Below are 26,682 nucleotides of genomic sequence, written 5' to 3'. Positions count from 1 at the left end.
GAGGTAAATCTTAAAGGCTCTTCGCCTTATCTCGCCGTAGATTAAGTACGATCTATGGCTATATCGTTATCTAGACTTAAGTAACGGTAATATCCTAAAGAATATAGTTAACTTATTTCGTTAATACGCTAGCGGAGGAGTCGGTTACCTATACGGAAACGTAGATTCTTTTCGAATTCGCCGGCTTGTCTAGATATTCTATAGTAGAGAAGCTAAAGAAAGTGTAATCTCTATCGGTATAGTTCGTGGTAGTAGTTATGCTAATCGTTCTATTAAAGTTGACGGGAAACCGTCTCGAAGTCGGAAAGGGTGTAATTCTTGACTAGTCTTCGGTCTTTCGATAGATCGAGGATATTATTATCTTCTCTATTAATAAGCTATAGTAGGCGTGAGAATTAGCTTCTTAGTAGCTAGGGAACGTAGACCGTATATTTAGAACCGTATCGCGTAGCGGTTTAGGGAAGTAATCCTTCGTTTTTCTTTACTAGACGGTTATGAAATTTTTTTAGAACGTTTCTACCGTAGAATCGGTGATTTTACGCTACTAGTTAATTTAACCTTTTTCTTTTCTTTCTCTCGTATAAAAGAGGAGGAAGTCCTTCGCTATCTTCGTCTAGAAGGGACTAGGTATATACTCGAGGAACTATATCGTATAGTCTTTAACGAAACTATTAGAGAGTTAGAGTATTATTTATCAAAACTCGTCTAGATGAATATATAGATTCTACTTATATAAGGTCTTCTTATAAGCCGCCGCCGTTATAGACTTAACTAGCTTTAAGATAAGAGAGTTATTAGTCTTCTAGATCGCTCTATAATAGCCGTTCGCTTCTCGTAGCCTCTACCGTTCTAGGTCGGTAGCGGTCTGAAGACTCTAAACGGCCGCTATCGCGGCGACTTATATAATAGCTTTAGATAGGAAAAGTATTTACCGAGAGAAGAGTAGTTCGCTCTAGACGGAGATAGATATCTCGCTAGGAGGGGGGACTTATCGTCCCTTTTCCTCTTTTTTGAAAATATTCTATCCCCGGGGTAAAAATAAGAGGGAGAGGGCTAAGGCCGACTCCCTAGTCGCCGCGGGCGAGGCGATAATACCTAGTAAGAATATCTATTTCTTCGTTGGCCTATATAGTTATAAGAGCGTGAGTGAGTCGAGGTAAGTCTAGGGTGAGTTAAAGGTGAGTTAAAGGTAAGTCGGGGAGAGTTGAGTAGAGCCGAAGGTAAGCCGGGGTATGATTAGGGTGAGTTAATAGGCGAGCCGCACCGACGAAAGGGGCCCGTTAAGACCTAATAATCTAGACTATAATACTATTATTACTAGTAGCGATCTACGTCCTATTTCTTAAGACCTTCTTATTTACATAGTTATTCTTATCTCTCTAAAACCTTATAAATAAGATAAAAGAGATCTAATTAATTATAGCGACGCTCTTATAGATAGCTTTACTCTATTATTATATAGTAATAATATCTATTTTAAGGTAATTCTCGTCTATAGGAAAGTAAATATAGCTATAGTTAGGGTATTATTTAGATTAATAAATCTATTTTCTTATAATCTAGAGTAGATTAATATCGCTAATAGTATAATAGATTAGCTTAATCGCCGTAATAGTCTAGCGCTAATATTAAATAATACTTATTATAGTCCTTATTTACTCTTTATTTCGCCGCTATCTAGTCTATATTAAGTTCTCTAGAATAGTCCGCTAAGAAATAATAGACTTAACTATATATACTAATTATATTTTAACTAATATAGAGAATTTCTAGCGCTATTCTAAGTAAATAATATCCTATTATTATCTTATAAATCGCTTAAAAGTATACTCGTTTCTATAGCTAGATTACTAATATTTCTTATTATTTATAAATAAAATAAGATCTTTACTAAAGATAGAATTCTCGACGTAATATTAAATAACTAAAAACTTACGTTCTAGTTATTCTCGATAGAGATTAATAATAATATATATATTAAAATCTATTATATTTTATATTTTAATATTATATTATAAAATCTTTCTATTTATTATAAATACTTTTACTTCTAGAGAATTAATCTAACTAAAAGTTAAAGTTTTCTTATATCTTTTATATTATTTAATAGTTTATAGTTAATAAAAGAGTAGCGATTTAGATATATTTATTTTCTTAATTATATTACTACTATAACTATATTTTAAGACTATTATATAATTATATCTAATTATTCTATTAATCTTCTCTCGATTTTATTTATCTATATTATCTTTATTATTCTTCTTAGCGAAATCTTTAGATAGACTATTAGAATCTTTAAAAATCTATATAGTATTCTAGTTATAAAGCTACGAATAATTAAGCTTCTTTTAGACTAATCGCGTAGCTTTCTTTATTATAAATAGTTTAGACTAATCTAGAGTATCTTACTAAGTCTTCTTAATTAGTATTTATATTTAGTAAAAGCTCTTAAATTAGTTAAATATAAGTTAGAGAGACTAGATTTTAGACTATTTATTAACGCTCTCTATTAATTCTATAATATCTAAATTAATAGATAAGATCTCTAAGATCTTAATCGATCTTAGAGCGATAAGTATAAGCTCTCTTAAGACTAGAGATACTATCCTAATAGACGTTAGCGTTAATATATATCTTCTAATTCTCTTTTCTAGTATCGCGCCGCGTAACTCTAGGAGACGACGAGAAGATATAGAACTACGACGAGGTCGCGAAGCTATATTAATCTAAGCTAGAGTATTATAGAGAATTGATTTTCTACGTAATTTATACTATTTTAAGCTTTATAGGGCTATATCGCTATATATATATATAGTAGTGTGGTATATAATTATACACTCGGCTAACTTACTAATTTTTTGGATTTTTGCACGCGACTGTACTCCGTAGTGCTTGGCGACAACGGTGACATCATCCAGCCTTGCACGCGGAATTCGCACGTCTTCATCTCACCTTCGGGACAAAATCTACAAATCCCTCGAATTCATATATATATCAACCATACCTCTGTGGGCTTGGTTTGTTCGGTGGGAGCTCAGACATGAGGAAGCTCCACTACCGTATCTCTTTGAGCCTGGGATGAAGCTGGGAGAAAATTGCCGCCTGCCCAGATGGAGATTTCTGTCGTTCGACACATCAGACTCTTTTCCGACCAGCCTGTCCTGTTGGTCCTCCTTCTATACAACTGAAAGGCCGGTTCAGTCTCCCAGCGATCACTTCTGTGGCAACGTTATTTACGTAGCCCCGCCCAAATAAGAGCAGCCCAATTGTATTCCGGCATCCAAGGTTATTTTGCAGCCATCATTTCCCCTACCTGCGCGATTCGTGTCACTCAAGCTAGGCCATGATCTTATCTAGCACACGGATTCACCCATCTCGAAAACACCGATCACGATGCCTTCCGCTGAAAATGTTGCCATTTCGAAGCCGGAAGCGGACGTACCGACCGAAGGAGATGCAGTTCAGGAGAGTTCAGGAGCAGCCTCAACCCCGCTAGACACCACCTCAACCACCACCGAAGACGTCACCCTCGCCAATGACCCACTGGGTTCATGGAAAGGATGGGCAGAGATAGAAAATGATCCGGTAATACCTCCCCAGTTTTCGCTGACTAGTCCTCGACTAATTTGCTCCAGGTTGTATTCAGCACGTTATTGCGAGAATGGGGTGTTCCCAATGTCCAGGTCAACGAAGTTGTGCCACTCGACAACGTGTTTGAGTATCCACCGTAAGCAATACAATTCGTGCTTGTAATTTGTGGCTGATGAGTGAGCAGGCAGAGCATTTACGGCCTAATATTTCTGTCACGATGGGCCGCACCAGAAACTGAAAACGATCTTACGGAGCCTCCCACAGGAGTTTGGTTCGCCAACCAGACCCTTTCCAACTCCTGTGCCACGGTTGCTCTAATGAATATCGTCAACAACCACGCGACGATCAACCTGGGCCAACCGCTCAACGACTTCCGAGCCAGCACAATGAATATGACACCCATGGAACGGGGCCTTGCGCTGGATCGATTCGACCATGTCAGAGACGTTCACAATTCTTTTGCCACAGAAATTGACAAGATGGATGTCGATCTTCGTCTCAAGCAGGACATGGCTACAGCGGAGAAGAGGAAGAAAGCCGCAGGCGCAAAGCGGCCACGCAAGAAACGCAAGGCAGAAGACGAATTGAACGAGGAGGAGAGTGGGCTTCATTTCGTCGCATACGTGCCCGCTGGAGGAGTGGTTTGGAGAATGGATGGACTAGAGCGGCTTCCACGGAAGTTGGGCACTGTGGACGAAGGAAATGGCTGGATTGCGATGGTTCTCCCAGAGCTGCAGGCTCAGTTGGAATCAGCAACGAGCAACTCATTGGAGTACTCGTTACTCTCTCTGACTGCATCAAATGATTCCTGGAGCTTGGAGGCGGACAGGATGAAGATGGAGAGAGCGCGGGAGGATTGGGGCCCTTTCCTTGCGCAAATGGTCAGGATTCATGCTGACAAGGGTAGTTTGAAGCAGGCCTTGGGGTAGAGGTGTGCGGGATGCCATGTTGACTGGGCAGTATGTAAAAGATCCAACTCGATTTCATCATTCCCTGAGCCAAAACCAGCGTCTTCTTGGGGATTCAATCTGTGGTCTCTCACTCGGTCCCTCTATACATATATCCGGGGCAGTAGCCGGTTGCTGGCCACTGATTGGCTGGCTCCGCATTGGCCGTCATGACGTTTCCATCGCGTGCCTCATTTTCCGAGTCTCGGCTGGACAATCAGAACTTCATCCTGAAAAACGCATCAATCACCACGATACCGAGTAATTCACCAGATCCTCACGTCCTCAATCGCGGAAACAAGGTGCATGCCTACCGCCCTCCTCTTTGCCTAAGGAAATAGGTCGCGATGAGCTCGCCACTCACCCAACTTCCCAACGAGGTCATTCAGGTCATTTTGTCATACTTACCGTATGACAGCAACACTGCTGTGCAGCAAACCTGCCACCGCCTCGCAGATGCCGCGCAGGAACCGCTTCTATGGAAGAAGTACTGCCAGGACTCGTTCAGATGGTGGGATCGACGGCATGATTTTCCCGCCAAACTCCGAGACGGCTCATTCGTTGGGTGGAAGGACATGTTTGCAAAGCGCCGCAGAACGTCCAGGACCACTCGACAGGCTCTTGACAGAATCATCTCCGAGGAGCTTGGACGACTTGACTCAATGAAGATCATCTTGGAGGCCGGCTACGACGCCAAAGACGACTTGTTCAACATGTTTTGGGACGCGCCCCGGTCTCCGAACCATCTGGCGCAGAAGTAAGTTTGTCTCCGACTCCGCATCCCAGCCATGCTTCTGACCTTTCTCCAGATACTGGAGTCATGCAGCTCTAGGCTGTGTACAAAGACTGCTGGCGGTTGAGGAATGGACAACCATTAAGGCAGCAGAACACTACCCGGACGCGGTTGAACGATCGCTATCTGCTTACGATATGTTTATCCTCGAAGAACGACCCCAAGGGGACATGTCCGAAGTGAGTTGTCCACCAAACCATGTTTTCGCCACCATTCCAACTAAACCTCGCGGCAGATATTTGCTCGGCTTGACTCCTACGTCGCTTCCGTTCGGGACGCTTGCCCCAACATCGACGAACTGTCTCCACGGAAGAAAGCGAGCGTTATCGCCGAGCATCTGCTGGAGAACAAATGGGTAGGTATCCAGGATGATCGACACTACCACAGCCTGGATCATATGTTCCTCGGAGTATCTGTGTTTAGCACGAACAGAAACTCAATACCACTTATTTCGGCAGTCATCTTCTGCTACGTGGCTCGTCGATTCGACCTGCGCGCAGAAGCTTGTAGCTACCCTTTCCATGTCCATGCGGTCGTGCAGCCTCCGCCAGGATTCGACCTTGATGGCCACCCTCTCCCAGAATCCGCGAGTCAGGAACCATCCGACTTGACACATTTATATATGGACCCATTCCACAACTCGGAACCCATCTCCCGATCGAGGTTGGAGACACAGCTCAAATTCATTAACCCAGGCGCAACAGCAGCTCAGAGCGTCGCATACATGTCGCCGGCGTCTGCCCGGGACCTCTCAGTGCGGACCGCCCACAATATCTTATCCTCGCCGTCTCACGATCCCGATCCTCCATTGCATCCGATCAACGCCAATCTGGCCACCTACGCAGCTTTGTTCTCCCTCGTTATCCTCGCATCCCACCCGATCAGGCACCCCGCCCACTTACGCCAACACCTCGCCGTCCTCACACAGCACTTTCTCGAGTATTTTGACCTAGACATCCATCTGTTCGAAACCCACGTCCTACCACTTACGTACACTCTACCGGACTCGCGTGCTTACCGAAACCTAATTTCTCAGCTCAAGGAGTCGGATCACGAGTCACGCCCCGCCAAATATCGGTCTGACCCCCGGAATTCATTAGTGAAGTACGGGATAGGACAAGTCTTCACCCACCGTCGTCGAGGCTATCTGGCCGTGATTTACGGGTGGGATCCCTACTGTCGCATGCAAGAGCAGTGGATCACCATGAATCAAGTCGACCGCTTGCCTAATGGGAGGCATCAACCCTTTTATAATGTGCTTGTGGAGGACGAGTCGACACGCTACGTGGCAGAGGAGAACGTGATGCTATTATCTGCGAGTGACATCACAGAGGACCGCATCAACGCTTTCCCCATTGAGATAGGAAAGTGGTTTAAGCGGTATGACCCAGAGACCGGAACTTTTGTGAGTAACGTGAGGGATGAGTACCCCGAAGATTAGAAACGCCATGGTGAAGAGAGTCTTTGTTGCACAAAGGCGAAGACAATTGTTACCGCAGCGTTGCTCGTGTACCTCATACGTTCCTACATATTGCAGAGCATTGTCGGTGCTCTCTTGCTTGATATATGTTGTCATCCGCCTGGTCCTCTGCTTCCTACAACATCCACCCCACAAAGCCGATGATGGCTCCGATGAAGGAACTGGCAATGAGATCCTTGTTCTGAAAGGCGTCAGCACTGGGTCACGGTCAACTGGGAGCGGGGGTCTTACCTGTACCATGACACCGCCGTTGGAGGAGCTGCTGGATGTTGGACTAGAATCCCCGGTCAGGGCGGTCGGCGTGGCACTGGCCGAGGCGGGCGTGGTCTGTGCAGCATTGGCGGCAAACTGGTCGAAGCAGGCCGAGGACGTGGCCTGCGCGCAGCACGAGTCGATGCGAGTCTGGCCGAGACCGGAACAGCCTGCACAGACAGCGTCCACGGCCTCCTGCTCAAGCTGGATCGACTCGCTGCGCGGGAGACCCGTCAGCGCGGGGAGACCGTGGATCGCATTCATGCAGATGGTAAACAAGTACAAGCTCTCGGTCGCGCTCGGGGGTGATGCTGTAGTGGCGCCAAAGAACTGAGAGAAGACCGATGAGACGGCCAGGACGTGGGCGAAAGGCGTCAGCAGGGCAAGGCAGAACAGGGCTGAAGGATTGAACAGTATGATGATGTTGGTGGGGGAGGGAATGTTTTCGAGTCTGGTTCGCAGCTATCAGAGGAGCATTCAAGACGTCACTGATTCCCCGACCTAGACGACCGGCCTTGCCATATATAAGGTGGATAGGAGCGGCTTGATGTTCCAAGGGGCAGGTGTATCTGTCCCTCCATACTGGATAGCCCTTGAGTGGCCTGTTTGACACCCATTCTTCCATTGCATATGAGTAAGATAGTCCCGTGAGCCTAACTCGATATCTTCTCTACTGCAACAACCACTCTGCCGCAGCATGCAGGTGTCCTTCAAATCTTTTGCTCTGGAACTAAGCATAGGGTCGGCGCGCTGCGTGAAACAAGCTTCATTGACGCCACAGGGGGCCATACAGCTGACCGGTGAACTTGTGATAGGTTGTGTACGAAGCAGGCAGCCTGGCAATGCAAAGGGGGTACCGAGTACATGGCGAGGCTAGGTAGATATAGGTAGCTGCTCGTGTTCGGAGGTTTGCCATTGCAGCAAAGGGCGACGACGGTGCGGCTTGGCGGCTCTCACAAGGCGCACTTCTAGAAACCCTTCTCCAGAGCTTTGTCTCAGGAGTTAGTCGTCAATGCTTTCATGCCCTGCGCAGCTTCTCATGATGGGTTGCCCGAACTTGCTTCTTTGGTGGCATGAAGAGAGCCCCGCTGAAGTATCCATCTGTCACCTATCATCTCAACCGGAATCTGCCGTCGACACTCGATAGATTGACTGGGTGGTTCCATTCCATTGCCGCTCAGACTCGACAGCCTGTCACACTGAGCTTGTCAGCATCGACGTTGAAGTCATGCGGCGCTTGGTGAGTTCATTTCTTTTTGTTGGTCGTTCGTGCGTAGGTAGTTGAGAGACAGAGTCAGAGACAATACATACACGCCGTGCTTTTTGTCTTTGGCCACAGATCTATTTACTCGTGTGCGCAGTCCCGGCCCGAACCGTAACATATTTCTCCTCATCGCCTCAAGGCTCACAACGTTCCGCACCACACGCCTGGAGGGGCTTTTCTTCCTACCCAATTTCCCCTTAAAACCTACCACCTAACCATCTAATCAGCTCCAGCTTAAGCACATAAGCGCCCCAAGGCAACGCTCTAGTCTCATTCGCTTCTACTCCCTTTTTTCCCCGAACCAGAGAAAAAAACGATGACCACGACGGCCCCTGCATCGCAAGACGAGAAACCTTGGCACGCCCACTTCCCCGCCCCGCGAGAAACTGATCCCAAAGCCATCACGCGCGAAGACCTGCTGGAGCGGTTTCGGCAGGGCCAGAGCGGAGGGCGGGACTTTGTCCTCGTAGATCTGAGGAGGAATGACCATGCGGTAGGTCCTTTCCTTTCTTCCTTTTTTTCCAGGCGAGATCTTTTTTTTTTTACGGATTCAATTTCCGGTGGGTGCGTCGCTAGAGCCCAGAAAAAGGGGGAAGGAAATAGGAGCTTGGTCCAGAGCGCGGAAGGCATTCCCCATATGCTCGGCCGATATGGACAGGACATCAGGTAGAGTCCATTGTTATTATTCCTTGCCTAGGATGGGCCGGAGGGAGAAGCACCACTCGACCCAAGTGCCCCCGCCCCGGCGTGGAATGATAGCGTGCAAAGTCACGCAACAGCACGGCTGTGTCAGGACAGGAGTGATCGAAGTGACACGCGGAAGAAGGACGAGAACTACTACTGAATCGATCTTCTCCCATCCGTACTCATGACCATTCCCCACCCCCCCTATGCTCTTTACTCGCCCTCCCTGTCCCATCTATACCCAACTACTGTCTCACTCTCTCTCACTCACTCTAACATCCAAACCCCTCCACGACCCGCAGGGCGGCACGATCAAGCACTCGATAAACCTCCCCGCGCAGACGCTCTACTTCTCGCTCGCGACGCTGTACGAGCTCTGCGCCGCGGCCCACGTCCCGCTGGTCATCTTCTACTGCGGGAGCTCGCGGGGCCGCGGGACCAGAGCCGCCGGCTGGTTGGCCGATTACATCGCGGACCAGAAGGGCAGGGCACAGCTGGAGAGTGTGATTCTCGAGGGCGGTATCAAGGGCTGGGTGAGTGGTGGGGAGGAATATACAAGGTGGATGGACGGGTTTGAGGCCGAGGCGTGGAAGAAGGGGGATGATGGTGGTGGCGGCCAGTAAGGGACGGGCTTGGAAAGAGCATATACCAATGTATATACGCTAGGTATCAGACACCAACGGACGAAAAAAACAAACATTATATCAAGTCCGAAGACTTTATAAAGGTCTAATCAGGGACGATCTCGACGTGTTGTCAAACTCGCTCAAAAACGCCACCGCTATGCAACCAGACCTCCGGGGTATATTCTATATGCAGTTCGTTGTGAGTGGCCCACCAAAGACCCAACACAATTCGTGAAAACACATGTTCGTCATCTCTTCTTCCCCTTCCCGCCCTTGGTGCTGCCTTTGACCTGTGCCACCGGAGCGGCATGGTTTTTCTCCTTGATGTGGTTGAACAACCGCGTTTTGGACGGGAACTCGGCCTTGCACACGACACACTGGAACTCTGCCGCAGCCTTGTCGGATTGCTGCTCAGCCGCCTTCTGCGCAGCTCTCCTGGCTTTCTTCTGCTTCGCTTTGCCGACTTTGGGCTGTGTTGGTGTCGTTGCTTCGGCGTCAGAGGACGTCAGAGGCGTGCCGCCTGAGAGACTGACGTCGTCAAAGGCGGCGGTGATTTTGTCTGTGGGTTCTTCTCCTCCCAGTCGTCGCTCAATGTCCGATCGGGGAGCGTAATCATCTTCCTCCGACGCCTCGGATGTTTCATCATGGTCGTCCTCCGCTTCTGCCGTGCCATTTTCCTGGGACCGTATCTCGGCGTGATCTGACTCGCCTTCGGGAAGATTGGTCTTTTCAGGAGACGAATGAGCTTGCTCATCGTGGCCTGCGTCTCCGTCTGCAGCCATATCGTCGTGGTCTCGCGCCGTATGACCGTTTTCCAGGTTCAAATCTAGACCCTCTTCGCGCATCTCCTTTTTCAGCTGCTTTAACAGCTTGATGTGCTTTTTACTCTTCTCATGAGCCTTGAATTGTGCCTCGCTTTTGAATGTCTTGTCGCAGACCACACAGTCATACTCATGTTCCTCCAACTCGGATTCGCTCGAGAACCCTCCTTCGTATTCGTCCTTTGACCTTGACTTTGCCCATTCAGCTATTGCCTCAGCACCAGTGGACTCAAACTTTGCTTGTTGGGCTGCCCTTGATCGTGCTGCTTGTGCCGCAGTGGCCTCTCGAAGGGCTCTTTGCCGTTCAGCTTCGGACTTCTGGTTGTTTTGGACGCGAGGATCCCGTTTTCGGACAAACGCAACCAGAGAGCGGACTGCTTCGTTGTATTCCTGCACAGCCTCGTCCCGGATCTTTTTGTTTTCCTTCTCCATCAAGCGTCTTATCCGTCTGTCCGGCGCGTCCGCTAACCGGTATTGGTCTTTCCAGGAGAAGCTCTTCTTGGTAGCAAACCCGTTCCATGCGGCGTAGAATGGGCGAACCACGTCGTCATAATCCTCGTCCTTCAGTCCGAAATCGGGATAGTCCATTGGTTCTTCATTCTCCCACTGACAGGCGATGTCCTCCTCTTTGGCAAGCTGCTTGAAGAAGTCGTTCAGTCCGCCATAAAATCCACTAGGAGCATTGCTGTATTCCAATCGACCATTAAACTTCATCATCAATTTCAACACTTCCTCGGTGGTTGTCATCCGAATGTTGTAGAAGAACTCATCCGGCGTCGGGCCAGCAGCCTGGTCTCCGCGCAGAAGGATATCTCGGTGAGAGTCATACCAAGCTCGCTCTTGGGGATCGGAGAGGACTTCGTAGGCAGATTGGATCTCGGCGAACAGTCTCGTGGTCTCTTCAACATTGCCAAAATTTCGGTCAGGGTGTAACTCGAGGGCCTTTCGCCGGTACGCTTTCTTGATGTCATCGTCGGTCGCAGTTCTTTCGACGCCCAGGAGATCATAGTAGTCGGCTTTCACTGGGGCTTGCTCCTGGGCAGCGTTGCCGGAGGATTGTCGTTGACCCATGGCTGAGGAAGGGGAAGGGGATAAGTTCCCCGGGCTCAAGAAAGTAAATCAATGGTCTAGATCCATTCAATAATCGATGAGCGTCATCCGGCGACGCCTTAATGCCTCCACAATTGAGGGGACTCTTTAGGCCTCATACCGGAGAAATGTGGGCGGCGAAATTGTGGAATGGATCTCAAGCCTCGTGAGTCGTGAGCCTGTACTCGCTGACTCGGTGAGTGACAGGCACAAATAAACTGCGCCATTTTCTAGCCTCGTTAAGGTTCGAGGCTGAACCGATAAGCGATCACGTGGAGATACCGCTCAGCCAATTGGCGCCCACAACCGTGAAAACTCTGACGTTGACTTTGGTTCCTTGAGTTCCCTAGAGTCGCATTCACCCGCAATGGGCGTAAAGGCGCAGTTTCTGCTGTCATCTGTCGCCCAGTAGCAGCCTCCGGCACGGAATCCTCTCCCTCTCCCCACGGTTCTCATTTCCGACAAATCCCATATATGGCGCGTGGCAATTTTCACCGTCTGGGGATGTCGGAAGCGAAAGGCATATTAATGTCACCCTCCCCCCACGAAGGAGGCCCGTATCCGAAGATGGAAAATAAGCACGCGACTACCTTGAGCCCCCTGCTACTCCTTCCTCCGCACCCTTCGTTCGACTCCGTCTCCTCTTCACTATCTCTAAAGAATGCCCCAAGATGAAGTTTGGCCAGGACTTTGAAGCTACCCTCGCCCGCGGCGAATATCCTCCAGATTGGGTGAACTCTGCCATCTCTTACAAGAAGCTCAAGAAATGCATCAAACGCGTGCAACAAGAACTTTTGAGCCTCGGACTGGACAAAGAGACTCTTGATGCTCTATGGGAGCAGGTTGGCTCGGATGCGGATGGAAGAGTAAATGATAGCTTGCTACAATATACGGTCGAGGATGGTGAGAAGATCAGCTTCACGCCCAAGCTGACAATCGTCGTCGACCCTCGCGATGGCTCTCCCATGGACGCATGGCTGAGTCCTGACACCCGGAGGATCCTACGACGTCTCGCCAGATCGTCAAACCCTAACATTGATCGCGCTCAACACCAGGACGAATCTCCTCATGGGCAACCCAGATCCCCCTGCGATCGTGGTCCCTCGCGGACCATGGCAGACAAGAGTAGTGGACACTCATTGAATAATACGGAGGGGCAGCCTCTTAACACGGTGGAAGTGCCTTTGACTGCAGACTCAGAATTCTTTCAAACACTCCGGCGGGAATTGGCGTGTCTCGACGGTCTGCAACAAGCCGAGTACGCCCGTCTGAGGGAGGAGATCTCTCAACTTGGCAGCGAACTCCGTGCCCTACGAGCTAGCAAGTCAAAACGGTCCAAAAAAGAGGTCGAAGCGTGGCGGCAGATCTTCGAACTTTACACTGACGCCGAAGTCTTCCTGTCTTCTCATGAGGTCGATGCAGGGGCTCGAAACGCGGCTCATGCTCAAAAGCAATTCCAACTCTTCAACCAATCTCTAGCCGCACAACAGAAGAAGGATGCCCTAAAGCTGGGGCATGATGCGAACGGTGCTTTGTCTCGCTTCCTCCAGATCAACATCAACCTCCTGCGGCTGATCAGGTTTCAAGAAATTAACCGCATTGCACTTAGCAAGATCATGAAAAAATTCGACAAGCGCACGGCTTTACATGCAAAAAAGTCGGTGGCACAATCACTCACAAAAGCCTCTCCGTTCATGGTCGAGGATTTGGCCATGGCCACGTGCTTTACTATTTCGGAAGAAGTGCTGAGCATCATCCCACAGCTCAATGACTACTTGTGCCCGATATGCTTTACCATCTCCTGGAGACCCATCCGACTACGGTGCGGCCATCTATTTTGCATTAGGTGTATGGTTGTCCTGCAACGAGAGGAGAAGGATCATTGCCCTCTATGCCGAGAGGAGGTTGTCATGGAGGCGACCGAAAGGAACATCGACAAAACGATGGTCAAATTCCTCAAAGAAAATTTCAAAGACGATGTGAAGGAGAAGCAGAAGCAAAACGAGATCGCAGCTGGGATTGACGAGTATGGAGCTGCTTATGAGCACGCTCGGATGAAGAAATGCAGTGTCATGTGAGGCGGAATGTGGTGTCGTTATGCCTTCTTCGCGCCATATCGCCTTGTTTATTCCATCCCAGCCTGTGATGATGCTTATGAGCAGTTGTTAATAGTCATAATCAATATATTATATGCAGCATCAAAACCTGTTCGGCAGTACTGTTTCCTGTGGCCTCTTCCTAACTTTCAATCTCCGCTCCTAACCAGAACATGGGTCGCAGCTGAGGAGTGTGAGTAGATGCCTAGGGGACGGAGTGTTGGGTGTCTGGCAAATCTGAACCCTCCCCTTGATAGCCAAGTGGTCCCCTTACGGAGGCAGAAGTGTCATGTATGAATGAGTTTTTTCGCTGAATCTACAGACACTGGATGAAATATCTAGATAGAGACAGGTTATACATCTACTAGCTTAGACGAGGGTGAGAAAATGAGAGAATGGATGAAGAGAGGTGTGAGAAGGGGAGACATCGGCAGGGCTGAGCTGTTTAAGGGGCTGAGGTGGACGAGGCTGAACCGACACTTGACTTCGCGCCCCCTGGTTCTCTGCCGCCGGAAACAGACCGCCGCATTACGAGATTCCACCCATGATTATACATCACTGGTGCAAGCGAATTGTTTTAAAAATCATCTTTGCTCTCGGAGGTATACTTCCAATACGTATTCTTTGGGTATAGTTGAAGCGGCCCCGATTCTACGACACTGTCAGCCTCGTGATGAGTTTGCCCGTGTTCCGACCTTCAAACAGCATCATCCACGTCTTTGGGATATCTTCGAAGACGGTATCGACGACGGTCTCATTCTCGTCGCGGATGAGGAGATTGCCCTTCCTCCACTCCTCGACCAGGACGTTGGTGACTTCACCCAGGTGGTCGAGCCAGTCGACGTTGATGAAGCCAAGGACCTTGAGCCGCATCGTTATGACTTCCTATTCCCACCCAGAATATCTGTCAGTATCCTTTTTGTTAAAAAAAAACAGTGGGCCCGGGAAAGGGGGTCGGCCAGGGTCAAATCTCTTCGCAAGATTTGTTGAGGTTGGGGGGACACTCACATAAAAGTTCTTGAGGCCCGCGAGGTCGGCGTCCCGGTTGTAGTTTGAGATGGTGCCGCAGGCGGCGATGCGGCCGAATTTGTTCATCCGCTTCAGCACCAGGTCAAGGATTTCGCCGCCGACATTGTCTAGCTCGCCACTGTCAATTTTGAGAGTTCTCATCCGGCCAATGGGCCGATAGTTGTGGAGGAGGGCGTTGTTACCAAAGAAAACGTCGACGAAGCCGCGTGTCGCTTGGACGAGATCGTCGTGGAACGTTGCGGCCTTGTAGTTCAAGCACAAATCCGCACCCAGGCTTTCGACCCAGCGACACTTTGCTTCCGTTCCTGCGAAGCCAATGACCTGAGCTCGAACGTTAGCTATGTTTCCACGAGAAGGTGAAAACCCGGCTGGGGCGGAGGCGCTCAACCTTTTTACATCCCAGCACCTTTTTGGCAATCTGCACCACCATGCTACCCACCGCCCCTGCCGCCGCGCTCACGACCAGAACGTTGGACTTCTTGAGATCCACAATCTGCGTGAGCGCATAGTACGCCGTAAACCCGGGAAGTCCTAGAGCGCCCAGGAAGTGTGTCTCTCGAAGTCCCTCTGGCGCGCGGAGGGGCGTGAGACCCTCAGTGTCGTGGATGGAGAACTCTGACCAGCCTGTGATTGCCACGACCAGGGTGCCCACTGGGAAAGCATCGCTTCTCGACTCAACCACCTCGCCGATCCCCAGTGAGCGCATAGGGTCGCCCGGCTCGAGCGGTGGGAGGTATGAGCGTTCGGGATCACTCAGGGGAGATATCCATGACCGCTGGGCAGGGTCGTTGCTCAGGTAGACAGCCTTGAGCAGCACCTGGCCCTCCTTCAGTGAGTCAAGGGGCGCAGTCACGAGCTCGAACGTCGAGTCTTCTCCCTCCAGCACTGGGGTGGAATACGGCTTTTTGCGCAGCCTCCATTGCTTCGTCGCGGTGATCATCATGGTCATGGCGTTCTTGATGATCATCAGGTTCAATAATCAGCACGTCGGCTTCCAAGGGCTGTATATGAATGTACTCCACCACCACAGGAAGTAGTCGGTCTTCCTGTGGGGTGAGTTTTGTCGGTTAGGACATGCTGAGAAATGGGAATGATGGTTGCTGATTGACAATTAGCAACCGGGCAACGTCGAATGAGCGTCCCACACTGGCCTATCCTCTCCGGCATGCAATAAACACTGCTCAGGGGATACATGGCTGCATTTGAGATCAAAAGAATATAGCACGTTGGACCGCAGTTCCGACCTGTCGTTCCCACCGGGATCTACATGAGATGAGATGCCACCGGCTCGAGTAAAGATGTGGGGCCGACCAACCGGAATCCTAGTATTACTGGATTTCCACCCTTCCGAATTGAGGTTCTGCCGGAGCTCTCACCTGCATTCTTCTTCCCTTTTCCTCGACCTCAGTCGAAGATCAAACAGGAGATGGATTTGTCAGGTTCCGTGAAGGGGTTGGTACCTGAAAGGCCCGAGATACCGCTTGCGTAAGCCCCAGACAATAGTAAAGCCATTTAAAGATAGGTCCAGCCACCGTCATGGATTTCTTCGAGACCGTAGGGGTTGCTGCAAAATATAAGTACGTATAGACTGACAACGCATCTCCAATATGCTGCGCACTAGGACTGTGCTGGTGACAGGAGCCAACGGCGTTATAGGCCAAGGCGTATGCCGAGCATTTTCCCAAGCAGGCTGGACGACCTATGGCCTCCTTCGAAGCGCACGTAGTGCGCAGGACCTGGTGTGTGAAGAAATCATTCCCATTGTGGGTTCTGCAGCCAACTACTCGTCGTTTGTCGATTCTCTGCCACCCATCGACGTTATCGTGTCCTGTTCCGAAGACATCAAGAACTACAAGGCGCACTTCGACGATGTCCTGGCGATGATCTTGGAGATCAGCTCGGCCTCTTATCGCCAGAGTGGCTCGAAGCCACTGGTCATTTTCAGCAGCGGGTGCAAGGACTACGGGACAACCGCACGGCACGGCGACCCTGAACTTGCTCCCCACACGGAAAACAGCCCGCTCAATCCCCCGGCGCTGTTGGCGAACCGCACGCAATGTGCACTCAGCATGTTCAATCATACCGGGGCATTCGACGCCGTCATTACGAGGCCGACCACGGTCTTTGGCCGATGGGGCAGCTGGTATGCCGTGTTTTTCATGCTGGCCGAAGCTGCCAAAGCCGCCGGCCGCAATAGCTTCACGCTTTACTCAACTCCCAATGCGATCCTGCATGGCACCCACGTGGACGACGTGGGAACTGCGTACGTTGCGATCGCAGAGGCGCCGCGACAGGTAGTGGCGGGACAGGTCTATAATATCTCGGCCCACTCCTATGAGACGCTCGCAGATATCGCCACAGCGGCGGAAAAGTGCCACGGCGTGAAAGTGGACTATGCCGATCCCGGACCGAAGGACGACAAGGAATTCGGCGTCAACTCGGTATTCAATTTTTCTCAATGGGTCGACTCGACCAAGCTCAGAACCCAAACTGGTTGGGTGGACCGGAAACCGCTCTTCCACGACTGGTACGATGTATATAGAAGAGCATGCGAGCAGGCAAAGGCAGACAAGAGCGACCAGTATGTGAGGTACAAGGAGTACTTGTCATTACTGAAGGATCCGAGGTACGTCTTTGACGTCGAGGAGTAGAGGGGACAGGGAGGTCGGCTTGTGTACTGCTTCTTGCGGGAGAGATTGTTTCGACTAAGTCGCAACTGCTCTCCTTGATAGTTGATAGTCCTGTCGCAGACAGAGAAAATTGATGTCTGCAGCACACTCCTCTGCTGGTCTCTTCACGCGAACTGGTAGCAGTCTTCCCACATCCACCCCTGGCCAAGGTCTTCGAGCTCATTGAGAAATCCACTGTCAAAGAATGAACCGCCAAGAGACGGGTTGAACAATATTGCACCGACAGGGTCATTGCTCTCTTCCGAGCCTTGACTGGGAGGAACAATGCCGTAGCTTGGCAGCTGCGGGACCGGTGAGTCAACAACCTCTACAGGATTGACCCCAATGCCGGAGATTCCTTGTGTTCGCGGTAGTGGATGATTTCCGGAGCTACCAACTGCAGATTTGCCATACGATGATTCCTCATTCGACGCCGAGGTAGGGTGCATACGCATATCGTTGCTCGCTGTGGATATACTGTTGCTGAGATCGACCGTTATTCGAGCTGTTGCGACGCTGGCAGTTGGATAATGACATCCCTTGTCTGACCCACGGGCCACTGCTGCAGGTGCGACGTCGTCTGATGTTAGCACTTTCAACTCCTCGTCCAATATCAGGCGGAGTAGTCGCTGTAAGATGAGCCCGGTCTGATCTGATATTGTCGTGCGGTAACCGAGCAGCTTCGGCATCTTGATGAGGCGCCCAATGCTTCGCTTCGCTTCCTGTGCTTGTGCAGAGAATGGCTTGGACAACGCAAAGATCCCAAGCATTACGCCTGCTGTAAAGGTCTGGATGCCGATATAGCTGGTGGCGTGGTAGTTGTGGATAGGTTTGAGAGTTGCGAGATATTCATCTACGCACGAGGTGCGCCTGGCTGAATTCCAGCAGAGCTCTTTGCTTGTCTCCCAGAATCCGGTGCTCAAATCGGGCGGTTGTGGTACGCTCAGGCGAGGTCCCAAAGAAAGTACACCATTATAGACGAGTAAAGGGCGGTGCAAAATCAACTGGATGTTATCGTACGACAGTTGCAGTGCGAGGGCCTGGAGCTGAAATACTCTAGTAAGAGGATCGGGAGCGCCTTTGGATAATGAAGTAAATGACTTCGGATTTAGTTCCGGTGGCACACTCTTTTCCCATTCAAGAAGTTGCTTGTTTATATCTTGCACTTTCTTGATAAGATCTTGGACAGGGCGTCCATCGTGGAAGTAGATTTCTCCCATGATTGGTTCGGCGATGCGATACAGCCTGAACTTGTATCGCTGATACGAGAGGGTCGTGACTTCCTGTGGGATTTCACCCTCGAAATTCTCGAAAGAAGTGAAGCCGGGGCATCGATCGGATGTGTCATCAATATTCTGAGGCAGACCGACCTGACATCTTGACCCCTTTATGGTGGTTGTGGTCCCGTACGTGATGGACCCAAAACTGAGCGCGCATTAGCAGGCTGAACCTCTTGCACCAGTGACATGGATTTGCAGACCCGTCTAATACGTAAAGTGCCCACCAGACACGCCGTCGGACCTCTCTCTCTGTCGCATCTATGCCATGCCAATACGGTTCTCGGTGAAATTTGAGGTTTTGTGCAATCCTCAACGCAGCACTGTTAATGGCCAAGCAACGATTCGGTCGGCCATGGTAGAAATAAAACGAGCTCAGGAGGATGCAGACTTGTATTGTTCCAATATTGTCCTGATCGAGAATAGCCAGAAAATGAGTTTCGATGGCCTTGAGAAGTTTTGATTGTAAAAGAGGTAAGTCGATTCCTGCACAAACATTGTCCAGTTCTTCCTCTGTTGTGTACTTTGTGGCTATTAACAGAATCACCAGAATCAAAACGAGAGTGGACAGGTTACGTTCTGCGACGTAACCAGTGGTGAGTATAGACTGCATCTCCGCTCTCAGAGATGATTCATGAAAGACCATCATGAACCAATGTACTGACTTGATGAAAACTTCGAAGAGCAGAATGCTAGCTTCGGCGGGAGGGAGGTCAGATCCGATAAGGTCAGACACTCGAGCCACCTTCCCATTGATCACTGCGGAGGAAGAATGATCAGGGGTGGCATCCGGTATCGCTTCGGACCCTGACAGCATCGTGTTCTGCGAATCATAGCCCTGTAGGAGCTAGAATGTAGCCCAGCATTCAGCACATTGAACTCCGCAAGAGGAGAATCCTGGGCATACCTGGTCCACGAGACCGTAGGTGGATGGCCTATCTTGGTTCAAGGATGGCATGCGTTCAGGACTTTGGAGTTCGTCCGGCGGCCATTCAGCCTGGGCGGACGTCGACTCTTGATCACAGTTCTCATTCAAGCTTGCTGCGTTTTCCCGTGTTTCTCTGGAGACGGTGTCCGCAGGAACAATACCGTCGGAAGACTTCTTCGCGTTCTTTCTGACAGCGGCATTTGCACGTCGCCTGAAGCTGTGCCATCAGCAGTCCGAACCCAAATTCGGGAATCGACTGTTGGGGCTGTAAGTACCTTGTTGGACGTTCACCCTCCTCACACTCCACGCATGAGCGTACACACAGCGCGCATGGGCGTTCATTGTCGCACTATTGAGACACGATGTGTTAGTTCCAGTTTCTGTGACAATGGAACACCAGCCGAGCAACCATTGCTCTTGAATAGGATTCCAGCATACCCTCAGTTTCTGGCGACGGCACCTCAGGCATGCATATCGGGCTCTGGGGCCCAATCTCTTTCTCGGGGTGGGACGATCCATTTCGTATGTTTTTCATGAGAATGGGATGAAGTCGACTGATATGGCGAATCCTGCAGCGGCTTTTGTCTACGTGGACGCATGGATCTCGCATTAATCCTAGTTGTCAACGACGTTGAGGTCGCCTGTCGCCACTACAACAATCGAGACGAGGGCTTGGCATTTGCAGGCTTGGGTGCGGGGGGACGAAGTTACAAAGTCAAGCTACAAAGCAACGGTGAATTTTCAGCATCTTCAGTTCAAACCTCAAGGTTCCCGGGAGCTGAGCGCAGCTGGCAACAACTACATCTTCTACATAAAATGGCATTTGCCTTCGAATTCCGCGCTGGTGGACAAGAGCCCCGTTGGAGAATTGTGCCAAACTCGTCGTTCGAGGAAAGGCCACTCTTTGGTTGGTGCTGTGCACGACTGACACCGGGCAGACACAGTATCATTTTTCCAATGTAACTGTCCTAAGCTAGCTAGCGATGCAGACATTGGACACGAAGACGAAAAGAGAGGCACACACCTTCATGCTCGTCCGCAGGTAGGTCAAGAACAAACACATCACTCCACCGACGCATTCATGTTTCCGGCGGAAAGTCGAGTCCAGTCTGGAAGTACTGGATTGTCATTGTTTCCGTTGGAATTGCAGACCTGGGGAAGGGTCATTGACCGGTGAACTGCCCAACTCAAGGATAGGCCCTCCAAAACTTCATGCATTAAGGTGATGCAAGAAGACAAATTGAACCGTTGATGCTTTGCGGGCTTCGATAGGACCTCTCGACGTCGATGACGCCTGGGAAGGTAGGCATAGGCATTTCCCCTCCTCTGGACAGGCCGCGGCGCCTGCGAAGGATTTCGCCATCCGCCATTGACTACCAGATCGACTGATACTGTCAATCCTACCAAACAAAGAGCCCATAACAATCCACAAGTTCAAATTTTGGGAGCCTGTCGGAAGGAACTGCTCCTTTTCTCCCCGTGAGTTTGCCTCGGAAGCATGGTCCACGGCTACCGCCGGGATACGCAGTGTTGGTGGCGGTCGAGATTGGAGATCTCCTCACATATCGTTCTTCACAACTGCTTTGACACAATTACATTCGAAAACCAAGCAGATTGTGGTCGGAAATGTGGAACGCTCACATCGACGGCCTGCCGCGTCCGTTGCCGCCGGGATCTTGTCTCAGCCGTGCCTCTACTTTTTCAACACTCCCATATCCAATCCACGCTCTTCCCCAGTCCTCCATTCCACCAAATCTCCCCGCAACTCCAGATTTGCCCCTTGTATTGATGAGGAGGCCCGCATGGGGAACACGCGTTCCAACTTTCGGAATGCAATGTGGGTGGTTGCCCTCGGAATTCGATACTCCAGCTCTCTGAGTTGACTATAAAAGAACCGCTTTTTGCACGAGAGAAACCCCAAGAGCTACTCTTCTCAGCTCTCGAGTTCACGTCACTCGTAAAAATTGACCATGAATGATCAAAGAGCACTTCGTGCCAGCTTCGCTGGCCAAAATCAATTCAACTGGCGTAATCTTCGCCTGATTATACTTATTTCGATGGGAGCATGTACCTTTGGGTATGGAGTCTCCATCATCGGAACCACTCTGGGTGAACCTGGGTTCCTACTATATATGGGCCTAGTTGACTCCGCCACTGGGGAACCAACTACAAACTCAGCTGGACTCACCGGCGCCATTACGGGCACATTCTACGTAAGTGCTACTACCTTCGTAGGAGAAGTCTCTGACGCCGCGTCAGGCCGGTTCATTCTGCGGCCTCCTCGTAGGTAGCTGGGTGATGGACAAATACGGGAGGAAGGCAGGAGTGATATACGCCGCCATACTCGGACTCATTGGAACCATTGGAGTCACGGCGGCGCAGAACGTCGCCATGTTTGTTGTATTCCGGTTCTTCTGTGGAGCAGGAGCGAACAGCTTCTTAGGCGTCACAGGAGTCTTTACTTCAGAGCTGGCTCCCCCTGCCTTGCGAGGATTCTTCGTCGGCATGGTTGGTGGCGGGATCGTTATCGGCTACTCGATTGCTTCGCTTATGGGACTTGCTTGCTTCTATATCGACGATCTCCAGGCGCAGTGGCGGGTTCCATTGGGCTTGACGCTCGTGTTCCTGGTATTCATGTTGTGCATCCTTCCGTGGCTGCCCGAATCCCCTCGCTGGCTCCTCATGGTCGGCCGTGATGCAGAAGCCAAGAAACTCATTTACGACATTCATAAAAGCTCCAAGGACCACAGTCAGACATTCGCCGAACAAGAATTCTTCCAGATGCAACAGCAGATCGAGCTCGACAAAACCATGAAAACCTCGTGGTTGGAGATGTTCCGGAAGCCTTCCTACCGCAAACGATCCATCATCGCTCTGACGTTCGGCTTCTTCAACCAGAGCACCGGAATCCTTGTTGTGGGTAGTTACGGGACGCTCATCTACAAGAGCCTTGGGTATAACGCGAGGGACGTTCTCTGTTTTCAGGTCGGCTGGATCTTGACTGCAGTGCCATTCAACTTTCTTGGTAAGTAACAATGTCACCTACCTCTCTTCATTCACAAACATGCTAAGTCGGATGTCAGGCGCATGGCTATCGGACCGCTGGGGTCGTAAACCTATGTTCATCATAGGTCTGGCTGGCTGCGCAATCAGCTTGTCTCTGGAAGCCGCAATTGTTGCGACTTACGTGACTCCTGAGCAGCTCCTCCACCCAAACCAGGCTGCCCTTGGCATGGCCGTTGCTTCTCTGTAAGAAAGGCGATGCTCTCCGTGCAGTATGTTGAGCTAACATTCCGCGTCCAGGTATCTCATGATGGCATTCTTTGGTGCAACTCTCGATGTTGCTGGAACTCCTTTCATCAACGAATTGTTTCCCAATCATCTGAGATCAAAAGGCTACAGCATGACCTTGGCAATCATGACGTGTACTACGTTGGTAAGTATGGCTGTCATTGACTGAAACTCAAGTGCTCGCGACGAGCGACTTATGGTCCATCTTGCTGATTCGTGACACCATTAGACATACACCGAAGTTGGTCCCACTGCTCTACAACACGTCGGCTGGAGATACTACCTTCTCTTCATCTGCTCGTCGGTGGTTGGCTGCTTCTGGATCTATTTCACATTTCCAGAGACCAAAGGGATCCCGCTCGAAGAGGTGGCAGCACTATTTGGCGATGCTGATGAGGTGGTCGTATATTCAGCAAGTTTGAGCCAAGATGAGAAAGGACAGACTGTCCTTGTGGAAGGGGAGAAAGAGACCACAGAAGTCCACGTTGAGATTGCAAAGTAACCTGCGCCGACCCTGGTGTGGTGTGAGAACGGTGACTGACCGCGCTCATGACCGGAGTTGTACCGGATTCGACTCCTCGTGCAAACATCACCCAAGGGGATCTGAAGTTCAAAGTCAAGGGGTGAGCATGGAGTAACCACATAGTAGAGCGGCGAGTCCCCACATAGTTCGGTCATTGGCCACTCACGCGATCAATCTCCCTAATCTGCTTAGTGCCATTATTCAGCAAAAGAGCCGTTCAACGACTTCCCAATTCGGCTGTTATGACGGAATACAAGGGTCCTGGTCGTTCACATCACACTGAGGATCTGCATCTTACACCTGGACCCTCATTCCTCTCTGATACTACTCTAGGTACGAGGTAGATAGTGCTATGTCATATATGCTACCCTCTTCCTCCACAGGAGAGATCATGCTCTCAACATCGTACTTTAGTGCTTTACAGTCAATATCACCGTCGAAGGTATGGCATAGGACAGTCACCCCTCCCGGCCACATGCGGAAACCTTTCACAATGCACCATGGGTGTGCAAGACTTCATCCGCTTCGACCTAGACGAGTATCGGGCCAAAGTACGGAACTACGATGATCAAGAACTACAAAAGAAAGAGGTGGTCTTGATCCGGACGGCATACTCTGGACAGGCGGGGATTGTCAGCGGCGCCATCATGGCTCCGTCCACTGGCGGTGCTTCGATGCTCGGCTGCGTTGCCGCAGGCAGGACAATCCACCTGGTCGAACAGAAACTCGAGGTGGTGCGCGCCGAATTGACCAGACGTGGGCTCCCACTGCACGAGAAGAGGACGAGGGACCATGCAATTCCCGTCACCACGGGCAGCATCGCTGGAGCCATGGGGCTGGCCTCGGGCATGGAAGGACACATTCTTGGAACAGCTGCCGCTGCAGGAGCCAACCTCGTTGCAGTCACCACAGAGAAGCTGGATCGTGTCCAGACAGCTCCAGTGCGCCCAGGTCCTCAAGAAGCTAACAGCTTCCAACGTCTGAAGAGGTCTGTGACGGAGACTGCGACCTCACGCTCTCGATCCCTCCTCCACCCCTTTTCATCGGAAGACAAACTTCTCTTTCAACAATACGACGAGTTGGTTGCCCGCAAAAAGTCCCTCGAGGAACGCTACCAGAGGCTCCGCGAAGCTACTCTGGCGGCTGCGGGCGCGAAATGGTACTGGTACGTAGTCTACCACTACCCCTGTGCATCAGAAAGCCTCATAATTTCGACCCATTCAGGCTTGTGGATCGAATCCCTTCGCCGTAGAGACAGCCTCGGTCAATGGGACAAGACTATCCAACGGTGTCATCGTCGATGGGCCAAGGACGGACTGGAACGTTTCCAAAAAGACCTTGACGAGACGAAAAAGCGCTTGGATGAATGGAATGTCTTGGTTGTCAAAGTAAGTGATCCGGAGCCTTTCCCCCCAGCCTTGGAAGTTGGTTTCTCACTGTCAGCAGAGTCTACCGCCGGGACCCATTTCTGCACCCGATGCTACCTCTGAGATGCTTGTGACCCTGAACCGCAGCATCACAATCTGTCTGCTCCCTCTGGTGGGCTACTGGATATTGAGACTGTCCTGGTTCGGGCTGGCATATAGACTGCTCGTCATCGTGCTCCTGGGATTCGGCGTCCACGCGCGAATCTTGTGGGACTACGAGATGTACCCCTTGATCCCGATCCGCGTTGCGAAGACATAACATACAGCACGGCAGGCTTGCAAAACCCTTCGGTAATGGGGTGGTACCAAGCTTAATCAGCTAGGCCCTACCTCTTGCGCATTTCAACCATCATTCTGCAAAAGGTGGATATCCCATCACTGTTTCGCCGCTTCCTCACCTCGTACCGTGTTTCAGTCTTCGGGCATGCTCGACTCCAAGCGATGAATACGTGTCGTCCTCCGCCGGGCGACCAGGAAAATTTAACAGGTTCAGACCAGCGTTGGTGCGAATGAAGATGTGAGATCGTGGAGACTAGTGGTGCTTCACTGATTGGGAACCTACGGCCATGCGATCGGCATGTATACCACGGAAGAGACTGAATAACTTTGAAGAGCAACGAGGAAGTACTACTCTGATTTGCCTGTTCTACTGGTCAACGTTCTCCTTTTTGAACCTTAGGCAGCGAGCTCAAGCCTTGGCCTCGACGGCCTCGAGAATATCCTTGATCACAATCTTCTTCATCCTCATCACGACCTGCATGGCCCTGCTCATTTTATCCGCGTCGGCCGAGCACATAATATCCGCGAGCAGCTTGGGCACGACCTGCCAGTGCACACCGAACCGGTCCTTGACCCAGCCGCAGATCTGCTTCGATTCGTCTACCTCGGCCCCGTCCCCCCCGGCCTCGGTCAGCTTGGCCCAAAAGTAGTCGACGTCCTCCTGGCCCTCGCAGAGGATCTGGAAGCTGACCGACTCGTTGATCGGGATGTCCTTGGGCTTGGAGTTGAGGGCAAGCCATTGCATGCCGTTGAGTGTGAACTGTTTCCCGTTTGTGCGAAGCTTGGAGTCAGTGGTGGGTGCACGTTAGGAAAGAAGAAACGGGAGGTGGATTGGTCTTACAAGCACACTCATAACGGAACCGACCGGCTGCTTGTGGATCTCATGCCCGTTGTCCGTGAAGTGGTTGATGGTCTCAATGGAGGAATTAGGGAAGATGGACGTGTAGAACCGTGCGGCTTGTTCGGCCTGGGACTCGAAGAAGAGGCACGGGCAGAGCGAAATGGGCGCGATGGACATGGTTTCTCGCGTCTTGCTTGCTTGTTAACTCGTGCGAAGCAGGTATAGGAGGTATAGGAGGTGATGGGATGAAAGTCTTTCAGCTGCAGGAGTGTAAGGGAGAAGGTTTCTTGGCTGTCGAATTTCAATTCAATTCAGTTCAATTCACATCACACTTTTTTTTTGGCTCTCATTGTCTCATTTCACGATGCATGATTCCGTACTCTCATGCCCTTTATGTGCTCCTGTCATTGAGACGAGACAATTCAGACTATCTACCTTCCATTCATGCTCTTGTCCTGCCAGGCCGCCATTCAGGCAACAGCTGCGCCAAGGTAGACCGTGATTGGGCTGAACGCTTCCAATGCCGCAACGTCGACGGTGACCAGATGCCAAAGATTGCACCGCATCCGAATGTAGACCCTCCTACGGCGTTGAGACGAACCCGAATACGAAAATTGGCTGCTCTTAACCCACATTCTGCCTGCGCGTGCCTGGTCATGGCGGCTTGGCGTGCAGTGTTGGTGGAAACAGAACCATAAGGACCTTGGAATACTTGACCCCTACCGCCCTCGTCCCCAGCTTCAAAATATCAAAAACAGACATGGACACTGAC

The 26,682-nt window shown here is 50.7% G+C and overlaps 12 protein-coding genes across 12 annotated transcripts; 7 read left to right on the top strand and 5 right to left on the bottom strand.

Annotated features, from left to right (window-relative positions):
* Positions 1-3,396: 3,396 nt before the first annotated feature.
* Z520_01254 (uncharacterized protein) lies at positions 3,397-4,523 on the top strand (the record flags this gene model as incomplete). Its single annotated transcript, XM_016771772.1, has 3 exons — positions 3,397-3,588; positions 3,639-3,730; positions 3,779-4,523. The coding sequence occupies 3 exons, from the start codon at positions 3,397-3,399 to the stop codon at positions 4,521-4,523; spliced, it is 1,029 nt and encodes a 342-aa protein (XP_016636911.1).
* Positions 4,524-4,888: 365 nt separating this feature from the next.
* Z520_01253 (uncharacterized protein) lies at positions 4,889-6,775 on the top strand (the record flags this gene model as incomplete). The annotated part of the gene is made up of 3 exons (XM_016771771.1): positions 4,889-5,298; positions 5,351-5,513; positions 5,570-6,775. The coding sequence occupies 3 exons, from the start codon at positions 4,889-4,891 to the stop codon at positions 6,773-6,775; spliced, it is 1,779 nt and encodes a 592-aa protein (XP_016636910.1).
* Positions 6,776-6,929: 154 nt separating this feature from the next.
* Positions 6,930-7,683, bottom strand: Z520_01252 (uncharacterized protein; the record flags this gene model as incomplete). The annotated part of the gene is made up of 3 exons (XM_016771770.1): positions 6,930-6,995; positions 7,046-7,517; positions 7,568-7,683. 3 exons carry the CDS (start codon positions 7,681-7,683, stop codon positions 6,930-6,932), a joined length of 654 nt encoding a protein of 217 aa, XP_016636909.1.
* Positions 7,684-8,646: 963 nt separating this feature from the next.
* Positions 8,647-9,637, top strand: Z520_01251 (uncharacterized protein; the record flags this gene model as incomplete). The annotated part of the gene is made up of 2 exons (XM_016771769.1): positions 8,647-8,823; positions 9,317-9,637. The coding sequence occupies 2 exons, from the start codon at positions 8,647-8,649 to the stop codon at positions 9,635-9,637; spliced, it is 498 nt and encodes a 165-aa protein (XP_016636908.1).
* A 251-nt stretch (positions 9,638-9,888) lies between these two features.
* Z520_01250 (uncharacterized protein) lies at positions 9,889-11,532 on the bottom strand (the record flags this gene model as incomplete). Its single annotated transcript, XM_016771768.1, has 1 exon — positions 9,889-11,532. The coding sequence occupies one exon, from the start codon at positions 11,530-11,532 to the stop codon at positions 9,889-9,891; it is 1,644 nt and encodes a 547-aa protein (XP_016636907.1).
* Positions 11,533-12,221: 689 nt separating this feature from the next.
* Positions 12,222-13,628, top strand: Z520_01249 (uncharacterized protein; the record flags this gene model as incomplete). Its single annotated transcript, XM_016771767.1, has 1 exon — positions 12,222-13,628. The coding sequence occupies one exon, from the start codon at positions 12,222-12,224 to the stop codon at positions 13,626-13,628; it is 1,407 nt and encodes a 468-aa protein (XP_016636906.1).
* A 669-nt stretch (positions 13,629-14,297) lies between these two features.
* On the bottom strand, positions 14,298-15,624 carry Z520_01248 (uncharacterized protein; the record flags this gene model as incomplete). Its single annotated transcript, XM_016771766.1, has 4 exons — positions 14,298-14,531; positions 14,655-14,782; positions 14,858-14,996; positions 15,064-15,624. The coding sequence occupies 4 exons, from the start codon at positions 15,622-15,624 to the stop codon at positions 14,298-14,300; spliced, it is 1,062 nt and encodes a 353-aa protein (XP_016636905.1).
* Positions 15,625-16,282: 658 nt separating this feature from the next.
* On the top strand, positions 16,283-17,326 carry Z520_01247 (uncharacterized protein; the record flags this gene model as incomplete). Its single annotated transcript, XM_016771765.1, has 1 exon — positions 16,283-17,326. One exon carries the CDS (start codon positions 16,283-16,285, stop codon positions 17,324-17,326), a length of 1,044 nt encoding a protein of 347 aa, XP_016636904.1.
* Positions 17,327-17,469: 143 nt separating this feature from the next.
* Positions 17,470-19,891, bottom strand: Z520_01246 (uncharacterized protein; the record flags this gene model as incomplete). The annotated part of the gene is made up of 4 exons (XM_016771764.1): positions 17,470-18,769; positions 18,825-19,459; positions 19,529-19,760; positions 19,869-19,891. 4 exons carry the CDS (start codon positions 19,889-19,891, stop codon positions 17,470-17,472), a joined length of 2,190 nt encoding a protein of 729 aa, XP_016636903.1.
* A 1,628-nt stretch (positions 19,892-21,519) lies between these two features.
* Z520_01245 (uncharacterized protein) lies at positions 21,520-23,342 on the top strand (the record flags this gene model as incomplete). The annotated part of the gene is made up of 5 exons (XM_016771763.1): positions 21,520-21,762; positions 21,809-22,574; positions 22,633-22,798; positions 22,853-22,985; positions 23,070-23,342. 5 exons carry the CDS (start codon positions 21,520-21,522, stop codon positions 23,340-23,342), a joined length of 1,581 nt encoding a protein of 526 aa, XP_016636902.1.
* Positions 23,343-23,863: 521 nt separating this feature from the next.
* Positions 23,864-25,049, top strand: Z520_01244 (uncharacterized protein; the record flags this gene model as incomplete). The annotated part of the gene is made up of 2 exons (XM_016771762.1): positions 23,864-24,751; positions 24,810-25,049. The coding sequence occupies 2 exons, from the start codon at positions 23,864-23,866 to the stop codon at positions 25,047-25,049; spliced, it is 1,128 nt and encodes a 375-aa protein (XP_016636901.1).
* A 429-nt stretch (positions 25,050-25,478) lies between these two features.
* Z520_01243 (uncharacterized protein) lies at positions 25,479-26,087 on the bottom strand (the record flags this gene model as incomplete). The annotated part of the gene is made up of 2 exons (XM_016771761.1): positions 25,479-25,829; positions 25,911-26,087. The coding sequence occupies 2 exons, from the start codon at positions 26,085-26,087 to the stop codon at positions 25,479-25,481; spliced, it is 528 nt and encodes a 175-aa protein (XP_016636900.1).
* Positions 26,088-26,682: the final 595 nt, after the last annotated feature.

This window comes from Fonsecaea multimorphosa, assembly GCF_000836435.1.
Source record: "Fonsecaea multimorphosa CBS 102226 unplaced genomic scaffold supercont1.2, whole genome shotgun sequence".
In the NCBI taxonomy this organism is placed as follows: Eukaryota; Fungi; Ascomycota; class Eurotiomycetes; order Chaetothyriales; family Herpotrichiellaceae; genus Fonsecaea; species Fonsecaea multimorphosa.
The sequence above is the reverse complement of the archived record's forward strand: the minus strand, read 5'-3'. Positions and strand labels throughout refer to the sequence as shown.